Below are 24,052 nucleotides of genomic sequence, written 5' to 3'. Positions count from 1 at the left end.
GGATGAGTTTCTTGGTGACACTGTCAATTTGAAGAGAAAAGCAAAGTCTTGGCATTACATTCCTTTTGTGGAATTTGGCCTTTCTGTTTCAACAGACTTCGCCGATTCATATAGCGTACAGAATCATTGCATGGCTAGTACTATGGATCCTACTGACGCTAAGAATCCTTCCAGGTCGGGCTCGAACATACGACAACTGGCTTGTAAGACCAGCGTCCTATGCATTGAACCACCAACCCGGGACGAATTTTGCAATTTGAAGAGAGGAACTCAGCATATGTTGTACTGGAACCGTCCTATCACGAACGACTGTGATTGAATGCTGGAAGGAAGATAGGGCCGCATCGATTTCCATCGGGGAATCAAGTAGCAAATTGATATTAATAAGTTGGTCGGCAATTTGTTGAAATTGGGCCCAATCGGTGCGATAATAGTTCCTCCGAGGTTGAATAGGCACTGTTTCTGGTGAAGATCCCAACGTCAATATTACTGGAAAGTGGTTGGAAGAGAGCTCGTTGAAGACAACCGGAGAGCTGTCTATGGCGATGTTGCTGATAAATATATCCAAAGTGGAATGAACTCCCGATCTTGATGGTTGATCCGGAGCGAGGATGTTGTACTGTTCAGCTTCGTAATCTTCGGCAAGTACGAATCCGTCTCGATTCTGTCTTTTGTTTCTCCACAGCTCATGCCGCGCGTTCAGGTCCTCGAAGATTGGTTTGTTTGGGGCAGTACGCTGCAATGATGATGATGGGTCCCATCGTCGTTGTAATCCCAATTCCGATGCCTTCTATAATTTGCAATTTAAAGGCTTGCAGAAGCCTGTGCTGAATGGATCGTTTAATGGCAATGGCAACTCACCCTCCTCTGGTAGTTGTCCTGTCGAGCCTGTGAATTCTGTAATTGGAAATAAAAATAGAAATTTCAGGTTTAAGATGAGTTTTAGTTAAAATAGCAATATTGGCATTCTTCTCTTGAAGAAAATCAAACAATTCAGCAGTTTGGTCCTGAGTGAGCAAGCATTTCAATTTACTACAACCAACTCATTATATTGCATATTCGATGATGAATTTGCTTAAGGCCTTTATTTGATCTAACCGCGTTCTGCAGTTTCGTAGTTTTGTTGTAATTGATTCAAAAATAACGATCAGTTGTTCCGAGTCATCCTCTCATCCTCAATTCAGGAGGGATTTTGGAGGAAGAATCTTTTGGATTGCTGCGAGGAGGTGGCGGCAAATTTAAAATATTCCTCTACGGTGGGATCCGTGGGAAATTAATTTCATCCTTCTGTGGAACATTCTTGCGAGTTGTTTGTTTACGGGACGCCTGTTGTCGAATTTTTGTGAGCTCAGCACGTTTGGGACACGATTTGCTAGTAGATGGATGGTCGCCATCACAGTTCACACATTTTACTGCGAAGTCATCGATGGTAATCGTTGGTATTGTGTGATTCGACACATTTTATGCACCGACTTTTCATGTGGCAATTCCTCGCTCCATGGCCGTAGTTCAAACAGTTCGTGCACTGTGTGACATCCCGATGTACCGGCTTATACTTTTGCCATTCGATGATTATATGAAATAATGATTTTATCGTTTTCAGTTGACTCATGGTGATGGAGCCCTTCTCCAGATGAATCAAGTACAGTTGATTTCGATACTTTCGATTGTCCGTGTTGTGTCGTTTCATTTTAAACACCATCACAGGACTAAAGACTAAAGATTCCAGTCTCCGAGAGTGCCTGCTTTAGTTTGGCCTCCATCATGTCGGGTAGTCCTCGAAATACAACCTTCATAGGTTTGTTGGCGGCAATATCGTGTGTGAAGTATTCCGGTAACATCCCACTGCTTTGTAGTGGTTCAAAGCCGGAACAGTTATTTTGTAGCCTTCAGTACATAAACGGATTGTTGCCTGTAGTCCTTTGCTGATCACCAATGATCGCCAACCTATTCCTGCAAATGTGTGGTTCTACAACAATAATCTCGCAAGCAAAAATAAGGAGGATTATTAGTGTAAAAGCTGCAAAAGTGTTGACAAAATTGTTTTCATTGATCACGGTTATGGTTCCGGCCAACTGTCACAGAATGTCGAAGCATTTTTTGTAAAACGCAACATAAGATTGAAGAAATAATTGTTCCATTAAAATTTACATTCGCATTTTTTATCGCCTAATGAAAGTAGTCCTATTTTGATGCATTTATAAAGTTGTTGCTTTTGAATAATCATTTTTGGAGTTACACAAAATTTTTGCCTCGCGATTTTTTTTTTCCAAAAGTAACAGCAAAAGAATAACAGAATGTGATATCAAATGGAAAATAGATGAGCTGAAATCAAATTGAGATTTCAATGTGATGTTTCTATCATAATTAGATTTCGATTTGCTCTCGTTTTGATGTTTGACTTTGCTCGGGTAGGTACTCGAAACACTTCTTTGGTGCGCCTTCAATTCACCGTTGACCATCCCAGAATTCCAAGGAAACCCTGAAGCATTATGCACTGTGATCAAGATAAAACATAGTAATCATTAAAAAATTTCTTTCACAGTTTTACATATTTCCAAAAAAGGCGGTAACGTCGACCGTAGCGCGGTGGGCAATGTAGTACAATGTCGGCCCTCCGCAAATCAGCTTCGTTCCGATCCCGGATACCGGTGCGACGAAGTCGGATTACGTCTCGGCGGTGCGTCAGCCCACAGCCGTCCATGTCGACGGTAACCAGCACCGGGTCGATCTACTGTGGCAGTGAGTATGGTCCCGGTGATGGGGCTGCCGATGTCGGTCCCGGCAGTAGACAGTGGTACGAGCGGAGATACTCGTCGAGCAGTTATTCCAGCAGTGACGAAAGCCACGAGTCCGAGGTGCCACTCAAGGTAATTATTAAATTCTGACTCCTTTCCGTAACTTGAAACTTTCATTTCGAAGGGTATGTGAATCATTTTGTGAATGAAACTTCTTGTAAAGATTTAACATTTCAATAATCATTTCTTGTCAAGTTATTAAATCGCTACTCCCACGACGAAAGAGCCTAACTGCAAATGTCAGTTTCTGTTTGTTTACATTTTCTTTCACGGTTTACCGGATTGATTTTCAATTCGACGCCTTACTCTTCGCAAAACTCTAATGTTAAAACCACAATATACATGATTTATAGTGTTGTGAGATACATAGTGAATTTATATATTGACGTGATATACTTATAACAGAATTAAATGGTAACATTAAAAAATTTATCCTTGTAAAATCATTCTGTTCAAACACTCAAACGAAAAATTAATAAAATCACAAGCTTGCGATTTATATTGAAAACTTCCGAGAAATTGTATTAATGGTTCCGTAATAATCAAAAGAGAAAGTAAACATAAAGAGGTTCTCAATTGCAGTTAGGCCCTTTTGCCGTGGGACAATCGAAATATTACTTACACTACGAGTACGAATTTAAAAAAATTTACTGATGGAAATTTATTTTTAATCGTAAATAAAATATTTACAATTAGTATTGAAGAATCCAACCAACTCTTTAGCGATCGCTGCGCTGCCCGAGTGGCGAGCTTTGAACTAAGCGATGGTGATAATTTTCAGATTTTGCTTGAAGATTCGAACAAAATGCAGGGTTTTTTTTGTTATGAATCGAATACTAACATACACAAACGAGTGAAAATTTGGTAAAAAAATCGATCATTAATGATATTTATGCAGAAATCGTAACATGAAATACCAAATTCGAAGAAGTGAGGTTGGATACTGTTTTCATATCTGGGATATTCTTTGTTTTTGGGTTGGATTTTGGGATTAATTGATAAATTATGATCAAATGTTTTATGACTAGTTACTCATGTTTTATCATCTAAATCAAATCTGTATGTGAACTGAAAATTTCAAATTTCATTCCAGATTTTCAAGAGTATAGGACAATTTATTTATTTGTAAGGTTTTGCCATCTACATTCTTTCAAACTCAAGTAAATTTAAGAATTCGTCAAAAATCTTTCTAAATACATGGGATAAGTCAAAACAATCACCATAACGCTATCTCGTGGTGACCACGCTGATTGGATTGTTCAATAGTAATTGCAATAATATCACCATGTAATTCTGGAACCACTAGTCGGATCTAAATTAAATTCGATAGTTTCATGCCTCTTTATACGAAGGTTAAATAAAAACTTACTTCTACTTAGCATGGACACACCACATAATCATAAAAACTTTTCATTCCTTGCTATTAGATGTTTTATCGTGACGTCACAAATTAACAAGAATTCATCCGTTGACAGTTCAGCGGTACTGTTTACAAACAATCTGAAACAAAATCGAGGAATACATCTCAAACAATCATCTTCACACTTCACAACTAGTCACTTTTATTAAATACATCTCTGAAACGAACAGTATCGAATCACAAACAAGTTTCCAGACATGACAGTCACGATCTTTTTTTGGCGCACATTTACGGTCCTCCGTGAAACTGGCACAAATGGTGATAAATTGGTTGCACTGCTGAGTTCCCATCAGCACGAATGTTTTGAAACTCTATTTAAGCAATATGAACCGTGATCGGACTCATCCTTTTGTCAACAGACAAAAAAAAGTATGTTTACAAACAGTACCGCTGAATTGTCAAAATGTGTTCATCCGATTGATGTTAGCAGTGACGGTAAAAAACCTAATAATAACAAGAGGCACCACATGAATTTAAGAGGATTAACCATATATTATCTGGAGCAGTCCTGTTTTTCAATAAATTGTTTTGGAAACTTTTACTCTCGAAATCTCGAAATTTCCTTGAATTTCCTCTTATGATACAGACCCGGTTAGCTAAAATTCGAGTTCGGAAATTCGTCATTTCATCGAAATAATCCCATTGTCTACCAATCCCGAATTAGTGTAAACTTCTTTTAGGACTAAATGAGAGTATAGCTCAACATGGATTCTCTTTTACACGTCAGTTTTTTTTTTCAAGACATTCTCACTGAAGCAAATTTGAAAATGGTATTGAAATATCTAGTTGGTTAGTTTTAGTGTCTTTGAAAGAATCTTTAGTTCGCTTCCATCATGGACTGAAGTCAGCTATCCCCATGGAGCAAGACAAATGTAGGTCCATTACTTTGCGGGATTTATGAAACGTCTATTCCACGGATTAGGTTTCCGCCGTTTGAATACCCGCGTAACAACGGCAGCAGAAAAAAAAAACACAATTTATAGCGAAAATCCGAAAAGATCCTATTTATTCCCAAACACGCACGATTCCCAGAAAGCTGAGGATAACCTTTCGTCACTGTTGGTGCCCGCTGACCGTGAACTAAAAGCAAGGGGATTTTCCGTGCCGAAAGTAGTAACGGCCTATTTCACGGTTCGCCTTTCTTGCCAATGCAATCTCCGGAAGGCTTTTCCCGTGTGATTTATGCCAAGTCAATAATTTAGTATGTTGACAGCGCAGCTGTTTCGTGCCGGCCCGGTGGTGCCCAGTGTTGCCTTCTGATTTATCGTATCTGGTTAGTTGGGAGAACGTAGCGAATGTTGCGTGCCGATTACGCGATTCTGAACATACCGAATTACTCCAGAACAGATTTTCTATCTTTGACGTAGGATTTCGTTTTGCTTTACTGTACTACACTGAGTGCATTCTCCTAAATTCAACAACGCGAAATTGTTACGAAATAACACCAGATTTTTATTTTTTTGACTTAGTCAAAAATCTGCACCACAAAAGTGAAACTATATTCAGCATTTTTCTTATGCTACGTGCTCGAGAAAACGGAGGTCTAATTCACCGGAGGAATTTTTTTGATAACAGCCAATAAACTTCGCATAGTTCTTTGGGAATAAATTAATAGTTCTAGAAGGAATCGATTTATAGAATTCAGTAACAGACATCCGGCGAACGACCATAACCCATACCATAAGCCGGGTATAAATAAACGGTATAAATAAATAAATAATTGAGCCTAAGTTCAGAAACTAAATAGGATCAAAATCTTTGAGCTCAGGCAAAGTTTAGAGTGATTTGTCCCTAGTGTGAAATCAATTAACCCAATCAATCCCACGGGAAAAGGGCCTAACTGCAAATAACAGTTTCACTAAGTTCACTTTTTCCCTCGTGAATTACCTGATAGATTTTATATATGACGTTTAACTCTTCACAAAACTTTCAAACAAAAAAACCCCAATCTTGAATCAACGAAACTTTTTCGATAAATATTGGAAATTTTGAAAAAAAATTCTTTACAATTCCGTAATGATCAGAAGGGAAAGTAAACAAAAACCTCACAAGATGAACAAAATGAATTTTAGCTGTTTGCACTGTGGAACACGTTTTTAACAGGCACTTTTTCGTCAATTTTCAAGTTTTATTTTGCAGTCGCAAAACAAAACAAACACACGGCAACTGTCAAAAATGAATTTGATTCATCGACAGTTCATTTGTCTCGTCATCGTGCAAAACCTGATGAGCCAATTAGGTTTTTTACCGTCACTGCTAACCTCAATCGGATGAACACATTTTGACAGTTCAGCGGTACTGTTTGTAAACAGACTTTTTTTTGTTTCAATTATAGAGGCTTTAACATCTTAGGTCATTCGCCTCTTCGGACCTGAAAATCTTTCTGACCCTATGTGCGGGGTTGGGAATAGAACCCAGGCGGGCTGCGTGAAACTTTATTTTGTTTGCCTGTTGACAAACCACGGTCCATATCGCCTAAATAGAGTTTCAAAACATTTGTAAACGATTCGATATAGTTCGTTTCAGTGATTTATTAAATAAAAATGGCTAGATCTGGTGTGTAAAGATGTGTTCCTCGATTTTATTTAAGCTTGTACCGTTGAACTGTCAAGAATGTATTCTTGTTCATTTGTGACGTCAACATAAAAAATCTTATTGTCAACATCCCACTTAGAAAAATAATTAGATTTGTTATCGTGACATCACAAATGAACAAGAATTCATCCTTGACAGTTCAGCAGTACTGTTTACAAATAAGCTTAAACAAAGTCGAGGAACACATCTCAAACAGTCATCTTTATACTTCACAACTAGCCACTTTTATTTTATTAATCTCTGAAACAAACCGTATCGAATCGTTAACAAATATTAACTCTTTTTAGGCGATATAGACCGTGAACGGTCTCATCCGTTTGTCAACAGACAAACAAAAAAAAAGTCTGTTCATAAACAGTACTGCTGAACTGTGAAAATGTGTTCATCCGATTGAGGTTAGCAGTGACGGTAAAAAACCTAATGGCATTTGACTTATGACCAGGGTTGTCACATTTATATCTGTATTTCGATAGTCCCACGACAAAAGGGCCTAATTGCAAATGAGAGCCTCTCTTTGTTTACTTTCTCTATTGATTATTACGGAGCCATTATTGCAAATTCTCTAAGGTTTCCAATATAAATCGAAAGCTTGTAGTTTTACCTTGAAAGTTTTGCGAAGAGTAAAGCGTCAAATATAAAATCAGTTCGGTAAATCGCGAAAGAAAAAGTAAACAAAGAGAAACTGTCATTTGCAGTTAGGCCCTTTTGTCGTGGGACGGTCGATTTGTCAAGAGAAAAATCTGTACATCTGTATCGGGAGATCAAAAATCAGCATTGAAAATCTGTGTATGAAAATTCAAAGAAACCAAAACTTTTCTTCGTCTGGATTTTATGAGTTTGTAGTTGAAAATACGTTGCTAGTGAATTTTGCGTTCAATTGTTGAAAATCATTCAAAATCCAATCTGGAAATGGCAAATTGTTCTGTTAATTTTCACTATCGTTTATTGGGTGGGTTTATTAGTGGTTCCCAAACTTTTTTGGTCGAATGCCTACCAAGTAGAAAAAAATTATTTAATTTCTTCGACAATCAATATTTTTGTAGGTAACTCGAGATTAAAATATAAAATAGATAGAAATGATACAAAAAATAATTTGCTTTCTAATCCCAATGCGGTAAAAATTAATTTAGTTATCGTTCAAACATTGGGTAAGCAAAACAACAACAAAACCTTGCTCAACCGAAAAAATAGAGTGAGGTCAACTGGTAAAGGAATAAAGTTGTGGGGTGCGAAATTGGATCGCTGGGGATCAACTAAAATGTGAACTTAACCGACTGTGCACAGTCAAATCAAATACCAAATTCTTTTCCAGTGGAAAATCTTCTGAGTTGTGTATCATAACATCCACAGTAGCTCAGTTGGAAGAACGACTTCCCCGGTTTAAAGAAGTTTGCGGACGGAATTATAACTGTTTATTACATTTGTTAGTATTTGGTTCTATGATTGTTAGAAAAACTTGCAAGTCCTCTCATTAAGGATCTGGATTCTGCTCCTGAACACTGGATTAGAATACTGAACTATGCTTTATCCGAATATGGATTTTGAACTTGAAGCAGAATTCAGCACTTATATTCGAAACATGCATCTGGATTCAAGACCTGGAGTTAGATTGTGAATGTGAACTCATGAAAGAGACCTTAACCTAGATTCTGGACCTGGATTCTGAGCAAGAATTCTGTTTTTTGAACTTCTGACAGTTTCTGAAACTAAGCTTTGAACCTATTTTGCACTTGGACTGTGAACCTGGATTGGATTCTGGATCTGAGTTCTCTAGAGTTCCTCAATTCTAAACTTGAACCAAAATTATTGACAGAGATTCTTAACCTAGACCAGGATTCTGAGCCAGGACCCTGGATTTGGATATCCGACAAGGTTTCTGAATACTGAATCTGGACATGGTTCTTGAACGAAAATTCTGACAGAGATTCTGAACCTGAGGCAGAAATCTACACTTGGATACTGAGCATCGATTGGGATCCTAGACCTGAACATGATTTCTTGGCTTGTACTCTTGATGAAGGTTTTGGGTCTAGATCTGGAGCTGGATTCGAATTTCAAACAAGATTTTTACTCAAAAAATTTGACAGAGATACTGGGAATGAACCAACATCGTGAACCTGGAACTTGATCCTGATTTTGGATTCTGAAGTTGGATTCAGAAACATAACTCTGGACTTTGATTGTGAGTCCAAATTTTGAAGCATGATTAAGGACCTGGTTTCTGGATTTGAGTTCTGGACCTGCATTCCGACCTTGGATCTTGATTCAGTATTCTGGACCTGAGCCAGAATTCTTTATTAGGATTCTAAATCTGGACCTGAATTCTATACATGCAGTCAGAGTTGCGAATTGTCAGTCATGCCAAATGGCCTTGACAGACTGACTAAAATCATCGACAACTGTAATCGGTGCGGTCAAAGTATCTGTCAAATGGAATACTCGATAGTTCTATGACCAAGTAGAAGTATACTCAGTCAAAGACAGATGACTTTATTGTTTTCTCTCCCATTCTCCTATTCCCTGTTGAAATAAAAATTTCCATGAGAGTACTAACATAAACAAAAATTGATAAAGTCATCGGACTTCGGAGTTCATTGGTGTAAATGAATCTAATTCAATGTTTATGCTGCTTGATTAATATTTAGTCACATAGTAATCAAACAGTAACAGGAGAAATGAAGATAATATCAATCGGCAATCAATGAACGTCCTGGTGAGTGTCATATCAAGAGAATTTAATACCGTTTTCGTTTTAGAACCTACACGCAGGTGACTCTGACTCTGAGTAAAACGAACACGTGGTACAACAACTCATATAAAAAAGAAAAAAATAAACAAATTCGCATGAATGCGTCTTGCGACCCGAGAAAATTTTCAGAGCGAAACTACGCGATTTGAGTCCGATCTAGAGCGACCCCAGGTTGCTAAAACAATCTCATCAAAAGTTATTTTGGCGACTCTGGGTCAGCTCTCGGGCTGCTCTGATCAATAAACGAAAACGATATAAGTTATGACAGATCGGCTCTCAGACATTCAATATATGATGATTGGTACACGGAAAATAAAAACTACCTATTATTTGAGTTCTTTTTACTTAATTTTGAGTTCTTTTGAATCTTTTCTTCCGTTCGCTCCTTCCATTTTTGTCAAAATACAAAGAGCAAAACCACCCAACAGCGAGAGTTTCGTTCAATAAGCCAAAATTAAGTAAACCGTACCAACTTGAAATTGAGTCAATACGACTCAACTGTAGAGTAAATATAACTTACCATTGAGTAGATATAACTAATCTTTAAGTATTTTTTTCCACGTGCCTTACGGAAACTACCTAGAGCCACTTTACCAAAAAATAGGTTATTGAACGGAACCCCCAAATTGGGTGGAATGTACTTAAAATTAGGTTGTTTTGCTGTTCCGTGTAGAGTCTGGTTGGCAGCAGTCCAGTGACATAAACTTTCCAATCTTCGTCGTTCATAGTTGCTAGTTGATGGTGACATTTAGCAGCTCTGCAATCTGAATGCCAGGCCAGGATTCCGTACTATAATTGGAACTCAAAACCTGGACCTGAAATGAGTAACCTGACCTAACCTCTGAACATGAATTTGTGATCTGAGTGCAGAATCTGAATTTTAACCTAAAATCGGGACTACAATTGTAGACCGAAATTCTGGTTTTATGGATATGAATTCTGAAACTGGACTCAGATTCTGGACTAAAATTCTGGATTCTGGAATTCAATTTTCAACCTAGACTTGGACTTTGATCCTGGGTTTAAATTCTGACCCCGGGTCAGCCCCTGACAGAATTTTAGAACCTGAAACTAGATACTGAATGTTGACTCTTCATCTGAATTCTGGACTTAGTTCAAGGCCTGCATTGTAAACTTGGATTATAGACCTGAACTCTTGACAGGAATACATAGGTTTTCGTGTGTTTTGGACATGAGTTCTAATAACAGGCCTAGATTCTGGGTCTGATTTTCTGACAGAAATTTTGGATCTGAGCCTAAATTCTGAACCAGGAAGCAGGGTTCTGAATCTGAATTCCGAACATCTGAATCTGAGTTCAGGATTCCGAACAAAATTTTGGACTCGAATTCTGAAGATTATTCTGACCATCTGGATGTTGAACTTGGACCTGAATTTCAGTATTTTGTATGAATAGAATTTGGAATATAGACATGATATGAATATCTAATGAAACATTAAACTATTTACACTCAATCTTATTTGACCAATTCTTGGTCGTAACAGCACTTAGATTCTTCTTACTTGCGTTTTCTTTCTCACAAATCTCACAAGAAATGAATGATGCACTAATCACATTATTTTTGCAACTGATAGAGTGGAATGGAATTGTTTTCCGCAATGATATATTACCCACATGTCTTTATAAACACAGAAAACAGATATACAGGCTCACATATGAACTGTGTGTAAAATTTGTTCAATCTGCATGGCGAACACTTGCAGATGTCACCACGATCGACACCAGGTGCCACCACGATTTGGGTGCCGCTTTCACATGAGACACAATTTTTGGTGCAACATTCACTTCACTCTAGATTTTTGTTTTGCTGTTGGTTAAAATGACAAGTTTATTTTTGTTTTATTCCGATCGAATTCTGCGACATGGAAATAAAATTGTCTTTAACACTTAGGGAAATCGTGTGATAACAGTTCGGCTGAAAAGTTCGTATCGTTTAATAGAAACACACATTTTTTTGCCAAAATTCGTTTTTATTATTCAACATAATTGCCATCAGAGGCGATACAGCGATTATAGCGATCTTCCAACTTTTCGATACCATTTTTGTAGTACGATTTGTCCTTTGCCGCAAAATAGGCCTCAGTTTCAGCGATTACCTCTTCATTGCTTCTAAATTTTTTACCTGCGAGCATTCTCTTGAGGTCTGAGAACAGGAAAAAGTCACTGGGGGCCAATCCTGGAGAATACGGTGGATGAGGGAGCAATTCGAAGCCCAATTCGTTCAATTTCAGCATGGTTTTCAATCATCAATTCGTTGTTGTTTTTGATCGATTGTGAGCTCACGCGGCACCCATTTTGCACAAAGCTTTCTCATATCCAAATATTCGTGAATAATATGTCCAACACGTTCCTTTGATATCTTTAGGGTGTCAGCTATCTCGATCAACTTCACTTTACGGTCATTGAAAATCATTTTGTGGATTGTTTTCACGTTTTCATCGGTAACAGCCTCTTTTGGACGTGCACTGCGTTCATCGTCTTCGGTGCTCATATGACCAGTACGAAATTTTGCAAACCACTTACGAATTGTTGCTTCGCCCGGTGCAGAGTCTGGATAACACTCATCAAGCCATTTTTTGGTATCGGCGGCACTTTTTTTCATCAAAAAGTAGTGTTTCATCAACACACGAAATTCCTTTTTTTCCATTTTTTTTCGCAATAACAAAAGTAGCTTCACTCAAAATGCAATATCTCACAAACTAATAATCAGACAGCTGTCAAATTTATACACGTATCTTTTGAAGGTTGGTACTAACTGAAAATGGTATGGATTTAATTCTAGTGGCACCCTCTCATAGAAACGATACGAACTTTTCAGCCGATCTGTTAAGTGTAAAAATTTCTCTGGTGAAATGTTTTGAAAGATCGCGGCGAACAGTCGAGTAGGTGGCAGTAGTGTTTCCAACGTGTAGCAAATTTGAAATTTACTCAGGATTTTGAAAAAATTTGTTCGAGCCTGTATATATGTTATGTGTGATATAAACTTGTCATGAATACATTTTACTATTTGCGACTCATTGCCCACCTGTTAACAATTTTGAGCTTACTACCCACTGAAAATGAGCTAATGCCCATTAGTGGGCCGTAGCGATCAGTTTGAGAATCACTGTTCTACACAGAAAGAAAAGATGAAACTTACACGACATGTAAACCAATCGTACTGTTAAACAGACAGATTAAACAGTTGAAACGAAAATATGATTTGAAACCATGATTGATGTGAAATTACATTGAAATGCATTTACTTTTTCATCAAACAAGGCTGTATATTTACAAATCGCTTAGTTTTGTAATGTAACATTTCATTCAATTACCTGCTCCAAATATGTGCATGAAAATAAATAAAAATTCACAAAATATTTTTATCTGTGTAGATAGTAACATTAGATGGAAGAGAAAACTTTTCTTTCCGTATACTGTTATGACGAACTCTAAGCCGTCACTGAATGTTTCGGAACACTTCTTCAAAGTGGATGTTGACAGGTTGCTTATTGGCCGTGAAATATGTTAGTTGTTTATCATTAAGAATTTTAGATTTTTTATGCCACACAAAAGAATTATTTGTTACGCCTAACAGCATTACAAACATGGCAACTCTGCCGCTACCCTCGCATCCAAATCCAGAGGAGAGTTTTCAATGTTTTTTTTTCGTCTCTCTCTTTCTCTTTAAGATAAGGACAGAAAACAATCGTCTCTGTTCCAGTGGGTTTTGCAACGATCTCGCGCGCGAACCAGTACATAAAAAAATGCGACGAAGAGGTTGACCGACCTCGGGGAGGTGTAGCAAACCGGAACAGCATTCCCTTGCCTAATCAGTATTCTGAAATCAATTTATCTTAGCTTAATTGCATTTCACTAGCACATCGTTGTTTAGAAATCCGGGGAGATGTAGGTTGAAATACTAGAAAAGCAAAGATTGTACTGAATTTATCGAGCGCTATTCTATGTTAAACAAACACCAGTAATCAATTTACTTGGCAAATAGAATGATGAGTTTGACAGAGCTTATAAATATGCAATCACTATAGTAGTGTGTGAATACGACATTCCGTGAAAAAGCTCAACTTTATAACGATAGTTTCCGGTCATTTATAGCGGCTAGTTTCCATTGGACACTGGTTGGCATGTGCACAGATACTACGCAAATACAAGTTTTCAAAGTCTAGAACATATCCTATTTCCTCGATGGCGGTGATTTCCCCCCAAACGTTGCTCTTGTCGCTATGCAAAAAATAAAGTTCCTATCTCCATAAATCCAATAGAAAAATAGATAGAATTCTGTTGGTCGGAGTCTGAGGGATTTCTCTACAAGCATTTATCGATGGAGAGTCCTTAGTCGTCTTTTTCTTCTGCATGAATTGAAAAACTTTTATCACCCGCAACCAACTATGGGTTATCAAGTTTGCTTCTCAATTTACGAGCACCCCGTACTACAGCTTCCTGTCGGGGTGAAAGAAGGGGAAATGGAGGAAATAGTTATAACGGTGCAATTTTTTTACTAAGGTTACCGGCCCTTCATTCGACCAAGCTCTTCTATTTATCCAATTGGTCTGAACTTATTCTTTTGAATCGAAATCGATTATCTCATTTCAAAACATTACATGGAATGAAAGATAAAAATATGCTATTCTGTTCGGTTTTGCCTATGCTCTCCACCGATGATTTCACATGGGTGTAATAAAATCACGAGTGGGGATAGAAAGAAGCCGGCTTTCTAAGAAACTACTTCGAAGCAAAGATATTGAAATCGATAGGATCGCAATCTTCCGATCCATTGTTGGTCGAGTTATCGATAGATTCGCTCTGTGCCCTATCTAATATATTGACAATAGGTACAGACGCCCTATTTCAGCACAGGATCTTTGTTATGCCGTATCTTGTATCTAGTTTATAGGTCATATACCTAGAGTACGGCGCGACCACTGACTGGCGGCTGACGACGGCAATGGTGACGATGGCAAAAAAATTGAAGGAGACGAACAATTTCCGTAAACAAGTTTTCCCATGTGATTTGATATTGAGGAAAGTTTGTGCGGTATGAATTGGATAGTTCGTGAGCCCCAATAGGAACTAGCCTGTAGACTGTCCACAGTAAAATGATGTTGTTTGGGGGAAAAACTTTCGTCTGATAATAGTAGTGCGTAAATTTTATTTTCTTTTCGCAAGTTTATTACAAAGCGTAGAATCAATTTTCATCATTTTCTCAATGTTACCATCCATCAGTTTGGGTTGCCTTACAAGAATCAATCAATTGGTGATGTTATTTCCTTGAAACGAGTATACTACCTTGATCAAAAAGTACAAGATTATTTATCATTTTTTATATTCAGTTTTCGGTTTGGCCATCCGAGCCATCTGCGATTTTTCTATAATCTCATCTCGGGTGCTGAAACGCGTTCCACGAAGCGATTTCTTGAGTCGACTGAATAGAAAAAAAAAGTCACAGGGAGCCAAATCAGGTGCAATAATACTCCTAATAGTCAATTTGCGGTCTATGGTCATCCATTCTTTGATTTTGTTGATGTTTTCGTCGGTTTTCGATGTCGATTGTCTACCGCTTCTCTCATCATCGTTCACAGACCCACGGCCACTTCTGAAACGTTCGTGCCACTAATAAACGTCTGTTTTCTTCAGAGTATCGTTGCCGAAACACTCTTCTAACATTTGCAACGTCGTCGCACCATAGAACCCTTTTTTAACGCAAAATTTAATGCAACTTAATTTCCATTTTTAAAATTGTACAAAATCGAGGGCACGTACAATCGCAGATGTACTCAATACAGCGCAACTTTTACAAATGTCTAGGCTGAAAATGTTCAAGTGAAAATTTGATAGAATATCAATGACAGATGTGGCAACCAAGCATGGCTTTTATCGTATCAAAGAACGCTCACTGGCAACTCTTCACACAATTGAATCAGTGACATCAAAGAGAGACGGATATTATCGCAACAACAAAAACCCGGAATGGTTCATTTAACATAGAATAGACACCAGTGCGAGAGCGAATTTCTCTCGATGACATTTCTGGGAATCAAAGGTTAGCACACTGCTGTGGGGATTCTCTCTGAAGTAACAAACGGTCGCTTATTCTCGTTTCGCGATCCGATTCTATACAGGCAGTTGATAATTGCGATAAAATCATTTTACTATTACCGCTTATTCAAACTATGTGCATATAACCTTTGTATAAGTTGTGTCTATGAAAATGTCTGTGAATGCTCCACAAAGGGTTTTGAAATATTGCAACCTAGTATGAGAATCATCAAGTTGAATCATCGATTCGACTTTCTGCAATAATTGTCAACTTGCGATTCTCTCTTGGGAAATTCCACACAGCAACGACCATTATCAGACAGTAAATTTTTCTGAAGGGCGTGAAATACTCAGAGTATGAAGTGGAACGAAGAAATGTAGCAAATTTCTCTCACGGTTCATGCATTGAATAGATAGCAATATAGCAGCTTCTGTCAAATTTTCGCAATCACCAACACTGGTGGCAACCTAAACAAATCTAATCGGGTTACTGAGAGCGCCACACGGTGATGATTCCGGGAACTTTTTTATCAAGGTAGCAATGCTTAGTTCTTGTCATACCTAACAGTCTAAATTTGTGATATCTAGTTTTATATTAAAAGTACTCCAAATAAAAAAAAATATTTTGAGTCAATGAAAATGACTTTACCTAGCTGTGGTCGATAGAACTCAGCTGTTGAGTAAAGGAACACGCTGAATTTGAAAGTATTGAACAAGTTTCGCATGAACTTTCTCACTGCTTAAGCAAACACGTGAATAGTTTTTGCTTCATTTTACTTTTGCACTGTGAGCAGTTCTGCTGCGGGATGTTCGCAGCGTTCGCGAGTTTCTCTTCAAACACGATCATCGTCGTTTGTACTTGTGGTGCTCCAATGATGATGGTTTCACATGGATTCTCCGATTCTAAACAATACTTTACATTTTTGGAACGTAAATCGTATGCAAAACTATATTTATATTTATATAATGACTTTTTCTAGGCCAAGGCTCAAGCTTACAAATGACTTGAATCGGCGCCCTAATAAATGGAATACAAACGTAATCATCCGTAACTAAATAGTCGTAGGACTCCAAAACCACAAACGGTCCTTTTCAGGATCCCAAAAGTAACATAAAGAACTTATTCAGAAAACTTATTTAGACTGCCGCACTACAGTCCCTAGCCATATTATTATACTAAAGCTGAAAAATGAATATTTCTCTGTTTGTTTCTTGTTGTTACTTCCAACGATGAAAAAGTGGTTTTAAAATCGCAGTGCACAATGCCACCGATTTAAACGATTATCAACGTATTTGGAAAAGAAAAAAAAGACGGATGGGTAATGTCAGAGAAATAGCTGGATAACGTTAATACGAATGACATGGTTTTCCACATTTTGGAATATTTCTTAAGTTGTAACGAATTCTATACCCATTTATTATCAAAATGGTATAATTTGGAAACAAATCAAATTAGAAATTCGAAGTTTATAAGAATATATAAAAAAACATTTTATTAGATTCATAATAACTTATCGGACCATAAAGTTGTAGTGTACTATTATGAATGGCCATTGTGAATTTTTACTACTCGTATTGTTTATGGGAACTACTGAGTATTAAAGATTTCTTAACAAATTCCAAAGATGTATAGGTCGACCACAATAAGTATCACGTTCAGCATTCACATCTCTCGCTTATGCACCGAATGAGCAGTACACAGCTCATACCAAAAATATTAATGAGTAACAAAAAATGAACAATGAACATTTAAGGCGAGAAAATCAATAATAAAAGCAAAATATTCTTAAAATTTTAATTAAGAATACTACTTTAATTATACCAATTCACAAATCCGGAAACGTGCATAATGTAATGAATTACCGGGGAATTTCTATTCTGAACTGTCTTCCAAAAGTTTTTGAAAGCATGCTGTTGAACATTCTCTACCCTGCAGTAAAACACATAATATCTTTGGATCAACACGGTTTCGTCAGAAACCGCTCTACTACAACAAACCTGATGAGCTATGTGTCTTCGCTTATTAGCAAACTTGAAAAACGTCAGCAGATCGATGCAGTATATGTGGACTTTTCAAAGGCTTTCGACTGTGTTCCACATCAACATGCAGTAGAGAAACTGAAAAGAATTGGCTTCCCCGATTGGTTAACCAACTGGATCTTTTCATACCTTTCAAATCGTAGTGCATCTGTAAGGCTTGGTTCTTCGTGTTCAGTAAGCTTCAACATTACATCTGGAGTTCCTCAAGGAAGTCATCTCGGGCCTCTACTGTTTGTACTTTTCATCAACGACCTCTGTGACAGACTTACATCGTGTAAAGTCGTATATGCGGATGATTTAAAGGTTTATCGCATCATAACAACTCTGGTGGACTGTTGTGCTCTGCAGATGGATATCGAGAGAATTCTAACATGGTGCCATCAAAACGGTATGAGAGTGAATATTGAAAAATCTAACATCATTACTTTTGCACGAGTACGATCACCAATTGTGTTCGAATATACTATGAACGCTGTCCCTATAACAAGAGTAACATCGGTCAAAGATCTTGGTATTATTCTCGACAGTAAACTTCGATTCACAGAACACTACTCAACCATGACAGCAAAGGCATATGCAGTATTAGGGCTCATCAAACGCAATACTCGCGACTTTACGGATATCTATTGTCTGAAGTCACTGTACATCTCTCTGGTTCGTAGCATTCTCGAATATGGAGTTACTGTGTGGTCACCGTACCACGCTATCCACATAGATCGTATCGAACGAGTACAAAAGAGCTTCATCAGATTTGCCCTTCGGCAACTTCCTTGGCAAAATCGTTCACAACTTCCTCCCTATGATCATCGCTGCGCTCTCATCAATCTTCCCACTCTACGAAATAGGCGAATATACTTGCAGCGACTGTTTATATTCGATTTGATATCGCACAACATGGACTGCCCTGTGCTGTTGGCCGAATTAGATATCAACGTTCCTGGTAGATCACTGAGGAGAACTGAATTTTTCCGACCTGTGGCTCATCGAACGCAGTATGGACAAAACAATCCAATAGATGTTTGCTGTCGACATTTCAATAGCGTTTACAACCACTTTGATTTTAATATTAGTAAGGACACTTTCAAAAGACGAATAGGAGTAGAGTTAATTTAGAATTAGATTTAGTCTGTGCGATATATATTTTTTAATCGAAGACGATAAACAATAAACATAAACATAAACAAAAATTGATTTTCTCGCCTTAAATGTTCATTCTTTGTTACTCATCAATATTTTTGGCATGACCTGTGTACTGCTCATTTGATGCATAAGCGAGAGATGTGAATGCTGAATGTGATACTTATTGTGGCTAAATTGATCGTCTTTAACAACATGCACAAAAATGCTCCCTCTTATGAGTAAATTAAAAATACTCATGGTTTATAACGATTAAGATCTATTATTGTACAGGGTAAATTTTTAAAAGACGTCCAATATTAAAGTAAGTCGTATTCACGACAAAAATCGCCGTTTTTGGCGGGTCAGGGTTATTTTGCCAAAAGCCATTTCGCCGGAAGCCATTTCGCCGAAAGCCATTTCGCCGAATGACATTTCGCCGAATTGGTCACTTCACCGAATGACATTTCGCCGAAAGCCATTTCGCCGAAAGGGTCATTTCGCCGAATCCTGAAATTGTCTTAAAATCGTAATTAGAATTGATTAAAAATAAAGACAAATGAAAGATGATAGCGTTGACGCCCGTTTTGTTGACCTACAATTGTACTTCTTGAATAAGGATTGATTCATGAACCTCAGAATAAGCCGCTTCCGCCGACTCAGTTAGTTATACAGGAGAAATAACATACAGGAGACATGACCCTTTCGACGAAATTACCCTTTCGGCAAAATGACCCTTTCGACGAAATGACCCTTTCGGCGAAATGACTCTTTCGGCGAAATTACCCTTTCGGCGAAACGACCCTTTCGGCGGAACGACTCTTTTAGTGGTACGACTTTCGGCGAAATGACCTATTCGGCGAAACTACTTTCGGCAAAATGGCATTTGGCGAAACGACTTTCGGCGAAGTGGCTTTCGGCGAAATGACCCGCTCCCGTTCTTGACTGGTCGTGAGATTCTACAGGGTCCGTCATCTAACATTTTTTTGATGCGGAACACATTTTTATTTTCTATATAGGGGTGCAATTCAAAAACTCAAGGAAAAATACACGTAGCAATGTGGTAAGGTTTTAAACACTTACAGCTCAGTATAAGGAGTGTATCGAAAAGTAGTTAGCAACATTGATTATTGAATAAAAAAGCGAAAAAAAACATATTTTGACATCAGTTTTCGATATATTGTAGAAAAAATACATTTTTATGCATTTCACTGATTATATTAAAGAAAATCCTAGTTTCTGTGAAACGCTCGCACTTTGGACTTGACATTCTTCAATAAATTCTGCACAGTTACTTTTGTGACTTTCCTGGTGGCAGCTGTCCAATTTTTTTTAACTCCTGCATGTTTTGGGACACTGTACCTTCCTTCCGAAAGTGCTGCTTGACAATTGTCCACTACCTTCCTTTCAATTGGTCGAAGATCCGGCAGTTCGGTGGGTTCATGTCCTTTTCCACGAATTGTACATTATTTTTTGACAACCACTGTAGAACGGAGTTGGCGTAGTGGGCTGAAGCCAAATCGTGCCAGAAGAGAGGAGCCTTATGCTTTCTGTACAGTGGCAGCATTCTCTTCTTCAAACATTCTTCCTCGTACACCTTGGCGATAATTGTGCCCTTTGTGAAGAAAATCGACAACCGCTAACCACAGGTACAAATTGCTTGCCAGACCAACACCTTCTGTCCAAACTTTTCCATCGCCACCGTGGTGTCAGCGCCGTCCAGGTCCTGGTACACCGATTTCGTATAATATTGCGGTCCGGGCAGCGCTCGAGAGTCTTCCTTGGCGTAGGTTTCGTCGTCGATCAGGATGCATCCGTCTTTATTCTGTAGAATCCGGTTATACAGTTTTCGCGCTCTTGTTCTGGCCTGAACTTGCTGTACCAGGGACTTTTTCGGCACCTTCTGTTTCTTGTACGTTTTTAGGGAGTTCAGAACTTTGATCCGTTGAATAAACCCGATGCTGGTGTTGAACTGCTTGGCCAAATCCCGCGTCGACGCTGATGTGTTTTTCCTGATGTACTCAACCACTTTTAAGTCCCGGCCGGGTTGGCTGGGACCCGTTTTCCTACCGGATCGGGGCAAATCCTTCATGGAAACGATTTTACCGAACATCTCGATAATATTTTTGACATTGGTGTGGTGCACTTTCACCCGTTTTGCAATTTCGTTGTACGTGACACCACTTTCTGAGCACCAAGTGTGCAGAATTTTCTTTCGCGTTTCCGGATCAATTCGACTCATCATCGAAATGATGAACCGTACCGAAACCAATCGATTGCCATAGACATTCTTCTTCATTGTTTTGGTTTCTGCAGAATGATGCTGGCCACATTTTCATGACGTCATAGCAGGAGGCTGGTGCTGACAAACGGGGGGAACCAACTAGTAAAAACAAGTTTACATAACACAAGGGGTGTACCGATAGTAAATAGTTCGCGCAGTTCAATATAGGTGGAGTTGGTGTCCCACGAAAATTTATTTTTAGAGGAATTTACTCATAGTGTCATGTCTGTTAGTCTGTGCTATAGATATCGCCACTGCGCATAATAGCCTGTTCAAAAAAGCCACTCGGCCAACCTGCCCCGGTCTTCCCTAAAGTAATGTAAGACGTATGTATTCCACATGAAGTATTCTTTCGAAAAGTTGTACACGGAATCAAATACTTAATCAGTCATCATTTTCAATCGATATACTGAGCTTATTCAAGTTAAACTAACCTTTAATCCGTCGTTTCTATTCGTTTCTCCTCATACCAAATCAACCATCAGCGGTTGCTCCAGCAAACGGTGCCGGCCGGTGCAGGTGATGATCGGGACCGAGTCCGAAACCACCTAACCAATCTGAGTGTTTCAACCGATGCCATCAGCTTGGACGGGCTACTGGATTGTGTCAGCAGCGGGAGCTTCTCCAGCCCGCCCTCGCCGAAGGGAACCAAACCACATCCGGGTAAGTGTTAGTGTGTGTGTGACGTAGCTGTAGATGATGACGATGTGGGATGAATTACTAGATTGAACCCTGTGAGTTTGTCATGGAAGATCGAAGGAATAGTTTTGTCAATCGAATAACCGCAATCGAAAAATTCGTTCTATTTTTGGGTAACAAGAAATGCCTTGCTTTGTGTTTAGAATAATTGAAATAAGCGATACAGTTTATTAGAAATTATGTTGTTATGCTATAATAAGCTAGTTGGATCTAAAACTCATACCCACTGAATAAATCAATTGGTGTAATTACTAATACAACCTCAATCTTCCAGGATCCAACATCTACCAAAATGACCCTCGTCAGCAGCAGGCGGAACAGCGGAACGAGGACCGCAAGCTTACCTCCAGTTTCGATTCACTGGAAAAATTGAACCTAGCTCTGGAAACGCTGAAAATAACCGACACATTTCACGCCGAGAAACAGGCAGTTAATCAGTGCTATGAAAATTTCCTTGACGACAAGGAAGCTGACGAACGGCAGACGGAAGCCGACCTGCAGAAACAGCAAAAGCTAAGCGATTGGTACTACATCAAAACCCGTCCCAAGCACAAAATGAACAAAGCTCCCGATAGTCCGTGCGTGGAACGTCGGAAGCGTCGGATTATTATGACAAAAGACCACCAAGCTCCATCGCCGGCTAGCGCTGCAGCACCCAATGCGGTGGAACGGCTAGTACCGCCGGCCGCTTCCACCACATCCAGTGGTACCGCACGGCAAGGCCAAGTTCTGCTGACAAAAGTTTTAATTGCCAGTAAATATTCCGCCGAATTGAGTCGAGAAGCGATTTTAGCTGGGCACAATGAAAATGATTTCAGCTACACACGGCAACCGCCCGGCACAAAGTTGCCAAACAACGATAAATTGTCATCCCCGGTTTTGGATGGTAGAATTTCCCGTGGCATCGGTTGCGGAAACAGCGGCAACCACGAGCTTCCTCCCCTAAAACCCACCGCGACCCGATTCGGTGTTTGTCAGAGGCCATGCTCACCGCCTACCGCAATGGTAATAAACGACAGAGAACTGTCACCCCCGGCCATGAACAAATGTTTTAACATTATAAAGCGCACTGCGCGACCCGGGCAGCAACGATCCTGGGACCTAGACAACAACAGACAGACGAAGAATGCTGTTGCATTATCGGTTGGTGACAGTCGACCGCTCGATGTCACCAGTTCCAATAGCGGTTTCGAGCCGAATCCGGATTCAATGGTTCACAGTCGATCGGATCGATTTTCCCCTTACTGCCAGCGCAAGCAAATGCAGCCTCACCTCCACGGGGTATCGGCAGTTAAATCAAAACAGAATATTTATGAAAATTTTCCACCGAATCCAACCCATTCACCACTTCTGGTGTCACGAATTGAAATGGGTCAGCAACGGGTTGGTGGCGTCACCGATGTTAATCTTTGCCATGCTGTCGACAATTTTCCCGACAGTCTCAAGCAGTCGAACTTTCCGCAACCGTACGGTGTCGAGGACGCGGAAGTGTTTCAACTGAAGAACGCCGTAAACCGGCCACTTCCCAGAATACCGGGATCTCCGCTAGCGCCCATGGCAACCGCTCCGGTAGCCGCACCGGCAGCGTCAATGGCAACCATCGAGTATGACGAGGACAATACTCACAGCAAAAGTTCTCTGACGAGGGTAAGTCGACATTCTGCATTCTTCTTAATGTTTGTTCAATTAAAACAGAACCATTTTCTTAAACCTTCGAACTTAGAATATGCATCCGTACGCAATCGGATTTATTTCCATATCCGAACAAAGAACTCGTAATTATCGTACACTTGATGATAATGATGATGATGATTGATACCGGATAATACCTGCTCATTAGATTGAGCGAGCATGGGCTTTTGATCTGGCATGTTGTGGCTTTGTAAAACAGGTCCGACTTTCTTGACCGTATTTCTTCGGGAGGATAATGCCTAATCCTTTTTATGTGGAAAATTATAGTGGGTATTATACCGTCCTACTTGCAAGCCGTACTTGATGTTGGCGTGCCTGCGCTACCGACAAACCGGTTGGGTTTGTTTGCAAATGATTCTGGATGCCTTTGTATGGTTTACCGAAATATATTCAAACGGACCTTTAACGGAGTGACGGTGGTAGAGAATGGTTTTTGGTTTATTCAACTTTTGTTGTTTGAGATGAGCCCGATGTAAAGTAAGTTGTTGATGTTAGCTGGTGACCGGAAAGGGTATAGCAGTGTGGTAAGCCGAAATGATTACACTTCCTACAAATGACCGTTCTCTGAATCCCCATTTATTTACTGAGATAGACAAGCGCCGG

General features: G+C 39.1%; 1 protein-coding gene across 1 annotated transcript in view; it reads left to right on the top strand.

The window, feature by feature from the left end:
• Positions 1-24,052, top strand: part of LOC131438680 (uncharacterized) — a 337,536-nt gene that overhangs the window by 179,201 nt on the left and 134,283 nt on the right. Inside the window, exons 2-4 of the mRNA XM_058608857.1 lie at positions 2,546-2,870; positions 21,544-21,721; positions 22,032-23,404. Of these exons, the coding sequence (XP_058464840.1) occupies positions 2,607-2,870; positions 21,544-21,721; positions 22,032-23,404 (1,815 nt within the window). The 5' untranslated portion in view covers positions 2,546-2,606. The remainder of the gene's footprint in view (positions 1-2,545; positions 2,871-21,543; positions 21,722-22,031; positions 23,405-24,052) is intronic.

This window comes from Malaya genurostris, chromosome 1 (assembly GCF_030247185.1).
Source record: "Malaya genurostris strain Urasoe2022 chromosome 1, Malgen_1.1, whole genome shotgun sequence".
Taxonomy (NCBI): domain Eukaryota; kingdom Metazoa; phylum Arthropoda; class Insecta; order Diptera; family Culicidae; genus Malaya; species Malaya genurostris.
The sequence above is the reverse complement of the archived record's forward strand: the minus strand, read 5'-3'. Positions and strand labels throughout refer to the sequence as shown.